The sequence below is a fragment of the Alligator sinensis genome, unplaced genomic scaffold (assembly GCF_000455745.1).
Source record: "Alligator sinensis unplaced genomic scaffold, ASM45574v1 scaffold5_1, whole genome shotgun sequence".
Taxonomy (NCBI): domain Eukaryota; kingdom Metazoa; phylum Chordata; order Crocodylia; family Alligatoridae; genus Alligator; species Alligator sinensis.
The window spans coordinates 1,489,830-1,503,546 of NW_005842213.1; the positions used below are offsets into that span (position 1 = coordinate 1,489,830).

Below are 13,717 nucleotides of genomic sequence, written 5' to 3' on the forward strand. Positions count from 1 at the left end.
GGCTAATAGAAATCTGGGCCAACGCAACTGGGCCCCATCCAGAGGGCATGACGGCCTGTATACCAAAACCAAGTGCAATTGACGGGAATGTGTTAACTACGTATGTCATTCCCCTTGACATCACCCGATGGTTCCGCGAGGTACAAGGGCCATTGTGTAAGACCTTTATCTGTAGAACCAATGGCCCCATACCTTGCCCGGGTTGTCAGGTCGTGTCTTTTCCCAACCATACACACAGAAGCGAAAAAAATGGCGGTGTACTACTGGCCATCAGGTCCTGTAACAAAGAAAAATATCACAAGCTTAAACTGTAGGAGTTGGGGACTAGGGAGCCATAAAGTAGAACCAATTGACTGTCATCGCATTCCATGGGGGGCGCGAAAGTGGGGCACAGATGACGATCGGGTCCAAACCTTGCCATGGTCAGCACGGCAATACTCACCTTCGTGGTTCTTGTTTCTCAATAGTACCCCGATGCGGAAAGGGGGATGGGATCCTAACAAAGGAGTAAATTTGACAGAATTTCATGGTAATCACCCACTGTTAAGTGCATTTTTCCCCCTTAGACAAGCGGAAGTACGATATTTTGAAAGCCGTAATTTGTCCCATCCTTACTGCACACCCAGGGTACAAGCACTGTGGTGTAGACGACATAATTTGCCAACTAACGCACCCCGTGGTCTTATGTGGGCGTGTGATGACGGGCTACTATATACAGCTTTACCCGCTGATTTCAACGGCGCTTATTTTATAGCGAGCGTAGAACTGTGTCCACCTGTCGCCGCCAATACATCCAACCCGTATACCCCATGGGTTCGGCATTCTGATTCTAGACAGAGGCACACTACAACCGTCTGGTCAAAAATGACTTAAGGTGAGCGGGTGGCAAAATGAATCGAATGGCAAGTAGAAGGCCTGTTCGTATGGTGGGTGGGAATAATGAAAGCCCGTGAAGCCGTTGTCCGCCTAGCTGAAGAGGTAGAAGTAGGATTCAATGCCACTAACGAAGCCTTAACCTTAATGAATAGACAATTACAAGAAACATCACGAATGACCCTACAAAATAGGCTTGCTTTAGATGCCATGTTAGTGCATAATGGAGGAGTATGCAAGTATTTAAACTTATCCACCGAATATTGCTGCATATCTATCCCGAATGTTACAGTTCCTTTAATGTCCCAACTCGAGTTAATTCGAAAAGCGGCTAAAGGCGCTAACGCCATAGCTAGTATCAGTAAAGGCTGGCTTGCAGACCTCTTTTCAGGATTTGGTTGGGACTTTTCTTCACTAGCCATGCGTATAATCGCTCCGCTGTTAACCCTGTTAATACCCTTATTAGGCATTTTACTGTGTGTTTGTATTGGTTGTTGTATTTTGAACACGGTTAAACGTAGAGTAATGACGCTGTCGACCTTCGTATACACCCAACTGTCTAATGTAGATGAAGGAGAAGTAGAACTTGAAGGCATTTGTTCTGGCATTTGGTCAAGGGGGCATGTCTGAGTAGAAAAGGTGACCAAACGCTCAGCCCACATGCCAGACCAAAGTAGAACACGAGAGCAGGTCATGTTCAGCGTGTGAAGAGCTCATGATCATGAGGCCGACCAGCTCGTGATCAGACAGCCTTAACAAATCAGGAGCTGCAGGAGAAGCGTGCCTGCCTGGCCAGCAGACACACTCTCTTAACAGTAAATCAGCAGCCTCCTCTGATTGGTTGAAGAGTTTATAAAAGGGACAGCGCGCTAAAGCACCGGGTCCCGGGTTCCACACAAGCCCTCAGATAGGACTGATCACCCTGTCCAGGAATCCGTGTCCCCATGGACGAATAGTCATACGAATAGTCATACGCATACGAATAGTCACACCCTGGCTATTATTTCACTGAATAGTGAGCTCTCCATCCGCACGTACATCGGAAAAAGCAATTGCTATCTCCTACCTATCATCTTTAACTACTGCTTCACCACTGTCGTTTTGTTGTGTAACCACTGTTGGAATCTTACTGTAAGTAAACGTTAAGTTCAATTTTACTATCTTCCAACTGAGTCAGTGTCCCTTTCATCCCCGGCCTGTCCGCAAGGCGGGTTGGTCATCCACCCGCCCCCTGGTTCAACTGGTAAACCGCCTGGTGAGTGTTGTGGTTACTAACAACCAAAGACTTAAAAAGGAAATGCACTGGAGATGACACATGATCAAGTAAGTAAATTTCCAAATATTGTCTGCACAAGGTCAGAACTGACAAAAGGAAAGGCAGACACATCACAGGCAACTCCCACTGCTAACTCTGGTTTTGAATCACACTTGGTTGTCCAATCACATGAAGACGACGCTCACGCAGGTAGTGAAAACTGTATCCTGCAATCCTTTTTTAATGTACAACTTCGGGAAAGGATCAAGACCTCAAGTGGCCCAGCTCAATTACTAATGACAACAAAACAAACACAGGGAAAGCTTAGCTTTCCTCCCTCGATCGTTTGATTATTTAGTAGAAATAAAAAGCAGGCTTCCCTGAAAAAGTCTAGTAATGCACTGCTGCTTTTTCTGTTTTACTAAAATCTGAGGAACGATGTGAAATGGGTAAAATGTAGCAAAAAAACACTGTTAAAGAGCATCTGCCTTATTAATCTTATCCTTCCCTGCCTGACCCACCTCCAACACAACCATCCAGTAACAAACAAAAGGAACAAAAATAATTGCATTTGTTTTCTTTCAGCTACTAAATGAATAACTGTACAGAGTTAATTACAGTAAGGGAAGATTTTGAAATGAACATAATTCAAAAAGACGTTTGTATTGGACAGCCTATTCTGTTGTAGGGGAATCTTAACAAAGAATCTGCTAAGGAGTAATGAAGCTTCTTTTTAGCTACACCAAGAGATGATGTTCTAACGGTATTTCAGAGTTCTTGGAAAAAGGATAGTAAACCCAGACTACTAGATACTACAGAAAGCTCACAAGCTTTGCTGAGCATCAAAGGTAAAGGCACTGCCCACAAGTTATCCATACTTTAATCCCCTGGAAGTTAGAGAAATTATTAAACACAATCATAGGTTTAATAAAAATAACTACAAGTGGACTGAAGACATATCCACCCCTTTTGTTATAGCTTCTTTTGTCTTTCTGATTTCATTTCCCAACTCTCCTTTCTTTGCTATATGACATCTTGATTTACATACTCCCCAGTCACCTCCTAGTTCCTTTTCTCCCTTTCTTGAATGCCTTGCTATCACCTTCCCTCTCACTCCTTTCCCTGTATTTTCTTCCTCCTTCCCTCTACCCTATATCAGACTTTTCCTTCCCTCCCCAATTTGTCTCCTTTCAATACAATTTTTAAAATGTGTATTGATCTTGCCGCACTGTTCTCTTCCGAATGAGACACATTACCTGACACCTATTACCCCACAGGACTTAAACCTATAGAACCAGCTAACAAAATACATGCCAAAGTTGAAGGTTCAAAAGGAAAGAGTTAATCATAACATTTCAGAGTTATACAAAAGTACAATGGACTTGCTAGGAGAAGAGCCCTGTGTCAGCCTGCACTGACATCATAAAAATTGAGGCTTACTTCTCAACCCATGCAACTCAATAAAAACAGTAGTAATGGTGGCGTATGCGTAGAGAGACTTACATTGACTTAGGCTGCTCTCCAGTGCTACCTCATGACAGGACAGTATTGTAATTTGATATTTTTATTTTATTGGACATAAAAGTTGATGGACCAGAATGAAGAGACTAGATGAAGCCACAGTGGCCATCGACTTGAAGCATTTGACTCCAAGAGAAAGGGCTAGTACTTGTTCATGACAACACAAAATACTAATTCACCTATCAGCAACACCTGCCCAAAAGCAAGCCAGACACAGAAAAGTTAATCTATTACTTTTACAATACTGAAGTCCAAAACGTTACTTAAAGTATAACAACTTTTTCCTTATTTCATACTAGAGGTTTTGGAATATGCCTTTGAGTAATTTGAACATGAGTAGCTTCAGAAGAAATTAATAGCTCTGAAATGCAAGTTATATGGAAATGCAATATGCACGCTGATGGTGGGGGAGGGAGGGAATTATTTTTTCAGATTTAGTACATATTACAACTTTTCAAAACTATTCAAACAAATAAACAGGTCACTCACAAGCCTGGGGAAGTCACCTATGCTTTAAAATCAACTGTTACAGACCTCAAATTAAGGATTTTGGCAATGCTTTTCTAGAGAGAGACAGATCTATCTACATCTCAGGCAGGATGCCAACATAATGCTACCAAAACTTCAAAAGGTTCACAACATGAATAGCCAGCCTCTGGCCAAAGTATTTTATGATACAACTTGCTGGATAGCACTAGACTGAATTATGGAAGAGCTTGCAAACAAAGAAGCAATGTGAAACAGTTGTGAAAGTTTAAAAGTCGTCAGAAAGGCAGGAAAGGAATCTTATATTCCTTAAAAATGTATCCTCCGTCAATGACAAAGAACCTACAAAAAGTGGCAATACAGTGGTTCTTTAAAATAAACTTAAAACAATCCATTTAATTTAAGTGCAGGTAAACATCACTAGTCGAAGTCAAGGCACATATCAGTTCAGTTTCTCCCTTCAGTTTAGTTAGTGGTCAAGGTACTAGTATAGTGTTCAGAAATCCATGTCTCTAGTCTAATTACAGAGATGGCAGAGCAAAACAACCGATGCATAAAGAAAGAAAGAGAAGAGATCATGCCAAAAATGTTTAGTCAATAGAAAAGTTAGTCATCAATGGTGGAAAACAGCCACAGAATGGGGTTTGCTAAATAAAGAGTTACGCAACTCACAAAGCCCCTCTTTGCAGCAGTGCACCAATTCCATGCTACTTCGCAGAATATCTCAATTCATTCAACCAAAATGAGAAACTATAGCTGTTTACCAATACTGGAGGGTAAAAGACTTGTGTTGCAATCTCCCCCCTTGACTCAGAACAGACAAGAACTGTCCCTTGTCAACACACTAGGTTTACTTGCTTCCTTGCCAAAGATTTGTTTGCCTCTCTTTTTTCTCCCCCTTCCCCCCCACACACAGAGGCACACACTTTGTGTACAAAATACACATGAAACCTTTTCAGGTTTGGAGTCAGATGCCTTGCTCAGTTAACATTACTGGTGGGGGAAAAAAAAAACAAAGAACAGCTACCACTGAAATGTAGGGCTTTTAGAGCTCCAAGCAGGAGCATGAACAAATAAGCATACAAGGTTCTTTGGGTAAATCTGATATCTTGTATTAGACCAACTCAAATAGTTGGAACAATTCTTCTTTGCAAGCTTTCAGGATAAATACCCTTCATCAGGCTGAGGAAGCATCTGCAGCTGGTGTGTGATCTTTCTGGATGGCTACAACAAGTATTGTACTGTACTTAAGTATGTGTAAGCGCGACACAAAAGTTTAAGAGAAGTTATTAATATCAGAAATTCCATCTTTATACAGTATGTATGCTAGTTAGATACAGAAGCAAATCAAAACTTGACTTCACTGGATAAAAAGTATTGGGTAAAATTAAGTCACTGGGGCAGCTGCCACCTTAGGACCAAGTCGTCCCCTGCCTGCTTACGATAAACCTCCACTTTGAAGAGTTCCCCCATTACTTACCTACTTGCTTACACCAGCAAAACAGAGTACATGCCCTTTTACCTGTGCATGCTGTACCACCTCTCCCTTTTACTTCTTAAAACATTGACAAACTTGTTTTTTACCTGAGAACTTTGCCCACCGCCTGCAGAACCATTTTGCAGCTTAATCCAGTTTTGGGACTCTGGGACAGTACGGGCCTTTCTCCGGAAAGGTTACAATGATCACCAACCATTGTACAGAGAGAAAATGGGGACGGGAAGGGAAAAAAGTTGGGGGAACGGCCAGCACAGACTCTCTTCCACTGTTCCAGCTTGCTTCTCCCCTCTGAAAACGAGTCCAACCACATTCAGTGAGTGTACACAGCTTACTTCATCCAGTCCTCCCTCCCTATTTTCCTCCACCAATAGGCAAACAGTAAGAGTGGAAAAAAAACCCACACACAAACCCTCAGCTGGAGAGACAAACAGCTGCTCCTTTTTACATACTCTGAGCCAGAGCCAAGTCTGAGGAGCCAGGGCCAATAAGGGAGCGTCTGAATTGCCCTTTTCAAACTGGCGCCGGCCGTGCACTAAGACAGGAGTAGTAGTGTGGGGGAAAAGTAAGTCTCTTTCAGCCAAGCTCTTAGCATGTTGTGTTGGGAATGATACTGCACTAACCCCTACAGAGGAAAACAAGCAGCACTTTCATATGCAGCTTCGTACCTTGCTACTTCTATTCTCAGCCTTAGCTGTGGCCATGGGTGGGTTGGAATAGACAGCAAACCCCATGTCTAATAACCTCATTTCAGCAAGTCCTCTTGCAAAGCTTTTCAATGACAAATTAGAACTAAGTGCAGAAATAATGGAGGGAGAAATATTACATGAAGAGATGAATCCAAACACAGGAAACAAAAGAATTAAAAACCACATCTGTGAAATAATAAAATACTTTTCATTTTACAAGACATGGAACAAGCAAGTTCAAATGCATGTGGAGTAGCTGTGGTCATCCTGAAAGCCTCCATAGCAAAGGCACAATTGCCCCGGTTGCCATTTAGGCATTTTGATATCAAAGTCAAGTCAGTTCAACACTGTAAAGGCAGCCAATACGCAAACAAGGCAATCTAGGATCAGAGGGTCTCTAGACAGGGAACAAACACACTGTTGTCTGCAGCTTGTGCACAAGCTAATAAAATAACCATGCTGGAAACTTGTTAGAAATGGGAATAATTAAGACCTATTGTCAGCAAGGTTGCGCGTTTCTCTCCAGAGACCTGCATGGCATACGCGAGCCACGGCTCTGCAAAGTTACATAAGTGAATTATATTGGTTCCACATCGGACGTATGATTTTCCATTGTAAAAACATGGTTGAAAGAATCCAGATCCTTAACTAATGAAGGAATCCTGTAGAAGTGTAGATAGAAGGAGGGGAAAAATAAGAAAAAAGTGGTCTCTCCCTCACATTTACAATATTCACTGGTCCAACTAACACTCCGTTCCATTTCAGACATCCATTAATACATTTTTAGGTGTATGCTGCATATCTGATCCCTTACCTTGGGCACACGCACATCCATTTAATGTATAGCTACAGATGCCAGATCAGATGCATACCTGCAACCTGGCAAGGCAGTGATTTACCTGATGGAAAGATAGTCAAGTCATAATACAAAATGAGGAGCTAAAATGAGTCGCATGGATCTAAAACCCTACATCATCATTCAGATTCTGACAAGAACAATTACTTCAAAAAACAAACAAACCCCAAACCCTCCCAAAGACTGGAAGTAAGAGGGTAACCTGCCACCAGTGTTTTTTCCACTTCACACAGCATCTCATTCAGCAACTCCATTCATTCAAAAGGAGCAGGCTGAAACAAGTTAGCAAATGCCAAGCTTTCCAGAAACAGAAACTGGTTTACTCTGGTAAGGATACATTCCTGCATGTATCCTTCTTTAACTAAACCAAGTCCTGATAATGCTATCCACGTGACCATCGCCTGCAGATCACTTGCTTTAAAACAAAGTCAGAAGGGACAGGAGCGGCTGTTAATGGTGTATATTCAGCAACCTAAGGCAGAGCTTTCCAAACTGTGTGCCGCGACACAGTGTGTCGGTGGCAGTGTGTAGGTGTGTCACGCGAAATGCAGAAAATTTTGTGGAAGGGCACCGCAGAGCTCCCTTACTCGTGTCTGCTTCCCTTGGCCCCTCCCCCGGAACTGAATTACTGTGTCGCGAAATGATGCATGTCTAAAAAGTGTGTCACCAACATGAAAAGTTTGGAAAGCTCTGACCTAAGGGGTCACCGCCATATAGGTGCACGAGAACACCTGTGGGGAGCCTGCTACTTTCATCATCCAAACACCCAAAAAGGTGCAAAATAACTGTTCTATGAAATACCTTCTATCCACAGAAGTCAGATTTGCAAATGCCAATCAAGTTGGTTGCAGCATCCTTCTGAGGTTGAGAAATAATATAGAGGAAGACAGTGTTGTCCCTGTTTTTCAGGGGATCCATCTGAGATGTTAAATAACTTCCCCACTTCTCCCAGGAGCCAGGCAAGAGATGAGAAGAGCCAAATTGCAACCCTGCATCTTAAGGACAAACCAGGCCTCTCTTGGAATAGCCTCATACCACCCAATCTTCTCCATAACTAACACAGGGCGCTGACAGATGTGGGAAGCCCCCCTCCCTTCCCCCACAAAACCAGCGCTTTACCAGAAAAGGAATCACATTAGTTTGATCCCCCTCCCAGTGTCTGTATAGATTGCATGTTTCAGCGGGGCCTTTTGGCATTTTTATAGAATAGCTGAATCAGCTACTATATAAAAAAGCCAAAAAGCCTCATGGAAGCTTGTGAGCTATACTGATGCTGGGTGAGCTGGGTTAAACTGATGCAACTGCTCTTCCAGGCATGGGATGTGCTTGGCGTACCAAGCTGAAAGTGGAGTGCTGTTCCCCCTGCACCCACGTCTGCAAGCATCCACAGACGTGTCACTAAGCCAACAACAAGAGTACAAGTAGAATGAGGCAGGTTACCTGCAACAGACCCATATGCTTTTTATTCACAAACAAAGTCCATACAGAAACCATTCAGGCCTCTTAAAACCTGGTTTAAAACTAGCATTTGACAAAAATCTTTTTATTGCACTAACAATAAGCAGTGAGGAGACAGCTGCTGTTTCCAAGGTAAATTAAAGGGGAGTCCATGGATCAAACCAAAATAAAGTGCTATGATAATACAATAGTTTTACCAAGAATGCTAGAATATTTATGATGCAGAGATGGAAGCCCTCAAGGGGGAAAAGGGGCCAGGAGGCTTCCCTGGCTGACCAGAGAAATCCAGGGCAGCCTAAGGGACAAAAGGGGATCACATAAAAAGTGGAAACAGGGAGAGATCACCAAAGATGAATATACCTCCTCTGCTCGTGCTTGTAGGGAGGCAGTTAGACGGGCCAAAGCTGACATGGAGCTGAGGATGGCAACCCAAGTAAAAGACAACAAGAAATTGTTTTTTAGATATATTGGGAGTAAAAGGAAGGCCCAGGGAGGAATAGGACCCCTGCTAAATGGGCAGAAACAATTGGTGACGGACAGAGGGGACAAGGCTGAACTCCTCAACGAGTTCTTTGCCTCAGTGTTCCTAAGCGAGGGGCACGACAAGTCTCTCACTGGGGTTGTAGAGAGGCAGCAGCAAGACGCCAGACTTCCATGTGTAGACCCTGAGATGGTGCAGAGTCATTTGGAAGAACTGGATGCCTTTAAGTCGGCAGGCCTGGATGAGCTCCATCCGAGGGTGCTGAAGGCACTGGCCGACATCATTGCAGAGCCACTGGCGGGAATATTTGAAAGCTCGTGGCGCACGGGCCAAGTCCCGGAGGACTGGAAAAGGGCCAACGTGGTCCCCGTTTTCTAAAAGGGGAGGAAGGAGGACCCGGGCAACTATAGGCCAGTCAGTCTCACCTCCATCCTTGGCAAAGTCTTTGAAAAAATTATCAAGGCTCACATTTGTGAGAGCCCGGCAGGACAAATTATGCTAAGGGGAAACCAGCACGGGTTCGTGGCAGGCAGATCGTGCCTGACCAATCTAGTTTCTTTTTATGACCAGGTTACGAAACGCCTGGACACAGGAGGAGGGGTGGATGTCGTATACTTAGACTTCAGGAAGGCCTTCGATACGGTATCCCACCCCATACTGGTGAACAAGTTAAGAGGCTGTGACTTGGATGACTACACAGTCCGGTGGGTGGCGAATTGGCTGGAGGGCCGCACCCAGAGAGCCGTGGTGGATGGGTCGGTTTCGACCTGGAAGGGTGGGGGAAGTGGGGTCCCACAGGGTTCGGTCCTTGGACCGATACTCTTTAATGTCTTCATCAGCGACTTGGACGAGGGAGTGAAGTGTACTCTGTCCAAGTTTGCAGATGACACAAAACTATGGGGAGATGTGGACATTCCGGAGGGCAGGGAACAGCTGCAAGCAGACCTGGACAGGTTGGACAAGTGGGCAGAAAACAACAGAATGCAGTTCAACAAGGAGAAATGCAAAGTGCTGCACCTAGGGAGGAAAAATGTCCAGCACACCTACAGCCTAGGGAATGACCTGCTGGGTGGCACGGAAGCAGAAAGGGATCTTGGAGTCCTAGTGGACTCCAAGATGAACATGAGTCGGCAGTGTGACGAAGCCATCAAAAAAGCCAATGGCACTTTATCGTGCATCAGCAGATGCATGACGAATAGGTCCAAGGAGGTGATACTTCCCCTCTATCGGGCGCTGGTCAGACCGCAGTTGGAGTACTGCGTGCAATTCTGGGCGCCGCAATTCAAGAGGGAAGCAGATAACCTGGAGAGGGTCCAGAGAAGGGCCACTCGTATGGTTAAGGGCCTACAGACCAAGCCCTACGAGGAGAGACTAGAGAAACTGGACCTTTTCAGCCTCCGCAAGAGAAGGTTGAGAGGCGACCTTGTGGCTGCCTATAAGTTCATCACGGGGGCACAGAAGGGAATTGGTGAGTATTTATTCACCAAGGCGCCCCCGGGGGTTACAAGAAATAATGGCCACAAGCTAGCAGAGAGCAGATTTAGATTGGACATTAGGAAGAACTTCTTCACAGTTCGAGTGGCCAAGGTCTGGAACGGGCTCCCAAGGGAGGTGGTGCTCTCCCCTACCCTGGGAGTCTTCAAGAGGAGGTTAGATGAGTATCTAGCTGGAGTCATCTAGACCCAGCACTATTTCCTGCTTATGCAGGGGGTCGGACTCGATCTATAGAGGTCCCTTCCGACCCTAACATCTATGAATCTATGAAACACCCCTACACAGAGGACGGCCTTTAGAGGCTGTCATTTGTCTCGAGGAAAAAAGTAGTGACAGTGAAGAAACTTATGACATGACGTTTTCAGACTATTCTTTTACACCCTTGATATACTAAATGATCCACTGCTGTACACAGTACACACCACTTCCACTTTCCATGCATTTTTTTTTTTTACCACCCTATGAAACAATCCTCCCTTTTTTTTTTCTCTCCTTCATTTGCCAACTGGACAGAATAAAACCTGACAAGACATACCTTTTTGGGTGGCTGGTACAGTCTAGTGTAAAACCCAATATAGTCTCTTTAAAAAAAATGCTACTTCATGGGTTCTAATTATAAATGCAAGCAAAAAGTTATCTTAGGAAACACAGCCCCAGCATGTATATTTTTATGGTGTATGGCATCAGATTTAGTAACTTAAAACATGCAAAACATGGCCAAGTCAGGTGCTGTGGAAGTCATAACTTTGGATTTTAAGTGTTTTAAAACAAGATATTTGAATCACATGTTCAGAGACAAATGGATGGGGTAAGTGGCACAGGGTAAGTGGCTGGGGGGGCAGGGAAGAAGCAGCAAGTGGCTGGGCGGGGAGAGGAGAGGGAAGGCAAAGACTGACAAAAGGCAGGCAGAGGTCTGCTTTCCCCTCCACAGCAGTGGGGGGACTAATTTAAGACACCCCCACCCCAACAATTATACATTTACAGCCTTCCATGTATAGGATATAATTGTTGGGGGGGGGGGGGGGGGGGGAGGCTCACCTTAAGGTCAAAGTTGCTTTGGATTTGGGTAAGTACGATAGTGGATGGATCATATTCGACTTGGGGGGAGGTGGGTAGTGGAGTCCCTCAGGGCTCGGTCCTGGGCCCTGCGCTGTTCAATGTCTTCATCAGCGATCTTGATGTTGGGGTGGAGAGCAACCTGTTTAAATTCGCTGATGACACCAAAATTTGGGGGGAGGTGAGCACGCTAGCAGGGAGAGAGAGATTGCAGAAGGATCTGGATAGGTTACAGGGGTGGGCAGACAGGAACAGGATGCGTTTCAATACGGACAAGTGCAGGGTGCTGCACTTGGGTAGAAGGAACCAGCAGCACACTTATAAGATGGGGAGCTCCCTACTTGAGAGCACGGAGGCGGAAAGGGATCTTGGTGTCATTATTGACTCCAAGATGAACATGGGCCGACAATGCGAGGTCATGGTTGGCAGGGCTAACCGGACCTTGTCGTGCATCCACAGGTGCATCTCGAGTAGAGCCAGGGAGGTGATCCTCCCCCTCTATGCGACGCTGGTCAGGCCGCAGCTGGAGTATTGTGTCCAGTTCTGTGCGCCCCATTTCAGGAGGGATGTGGACAACATGGAGAGGGTCCAGAGGAGGGCCACCCGCATGATCCGGGGACAACAGGGCAGACCCTACAGTGAGAGACTGCGGGACTTGAACCTATTCAGCCTCCACAAGAGAAGGCTGAGGGGGGACCTGGTGACCGTCTATAAACTCACTAGGGGGAACCAGAAGGGTTTGGGGGAGACGCTGTTTCCCCTAGCCCCTGCTGGCATAACAAGGAATAATGGGCACAAGTTGATGGAGAGGAGGTACAGATTGGACATCCGAAAAAACTACTTCACAGTCAGGGCGGCTAGGAGCTGGAACCAACTTCCAAGGGAGGTGGTGCTGGCCCCTACCCTGGGGATCTTTAAGAAGAGGCTGGATACTTACCTGGCTGGACTCATTTGAGTCCCGTTTTTGTTTTTAGGGGGAGTGGTTTTGTTTGTGTTTTTGGGTTGTTCTCCCGCCCTGGCGGGGGGGCGGGCTAGAAGATCTATTAGGTCCCTTCCGACCCTGAAACTATGAAACTATGAAACTATGATAGGTGCTTTTACCATAGCGGACAAAATGGTTCCTATATGACCCTCAACTCCAGAAAGTGGTAGAAAGCAGAGGGGTTTTTTTTTTCCTCTAGGGGGTGGAGTGGGGAGGGAACAACACATTAGAATAAGTTAGAGAATTCTCCCCATTAAAAACATGGGTGCTTGCAGGCACAAAAGTGTACTTCGTTATGCAGCAGTATTACAGATATCCAAGTAAAAGAATTACACATCACTACATAAAAGAGTAAATAATCAAGTCAACACTACTGATGAATGATGATATATGGGAAAGTGAGAACATAGGATAAACAGTGGGAAGGACATATTTCCTGCCATCTACATATAAAACATGCATATGTGATATATTGATGGCAAGTTGTTATGCTTATCTGAACTACCACCAGCACAGAGAGAAAGCTGCTTTATGGTGGATAACGTCTAAACTCAGACCTCACCCCATTCACAATGCTCACTTATGAAGTCCAAACTGTGATATTTTGAAATATTATGAATAATGCTTTATGTTTAGTTGTAACCATTTTATAAGCAAGCATAGCTCAATTAAACTATTTAGTTGCCTCTTTCAGGATTCCATAAGAGTTAAGTGTAAAACAGCCAGAAGTATAATAGTATCAAGAGGCTCAGAAAAGACCAAGTCAGAACCACTCATTTAAGTGAACAATGCAAGTAAGAAACAAAACACAGAGCCCATTTTGAATGAAGTGCAACTCAGATTTTAGATACGAGAAATAAGGCCTTGTGATGTCAGGCCGTAAAGTTCTGTTTTAAATTAAATCATAGACTATTGCACGTCCCTGCCTGACATGTAATGCTTCAATTCTGCTAGCTAATCGCCCCTTTTGTTTGATTTTAATGTGCTTGTGCTACTACCTAGCCAAGTAACCTTTCCAATTACCTCTGAATGCATCCCAAGAGCTCTGGGGCCACTATAGAATTAGCAGCA

The 13,717-nt window shown here is 44.7% G+C and overlaps 1 protein-coding gene across 6 annotated transcripts in view; it reads right to left on the reverse strand.

Annotated features, from left to right (window-relative positions):
* The window catches only part of MOB2 (MOB kinase activator 2), a 252,972-nt gene that overhangs the window by 47,333 nt on the left and 191,922 nt on the right, over positions 1-13,717 (reverse strand). The window contains exon 1 of one of the 6 annotated variants that reach the window (XM_006026882.3): positions 5,720-5,925. The exons of the other annotated variants lie outside the window; for them this stretch is intronic. Within the exon in view, the coding sequence (XP_006026944.1) occupies positions 5,720-5,829 (110 nt within the window). The 5' untranslated portion in view covers positions 5,830-5,925. Of the gene's footprint in view, positions 1-5,719; positions 5,926-13,717 lie in introns of those variants that run through there. 6 annotated transcript variants of the gene reach the window in all.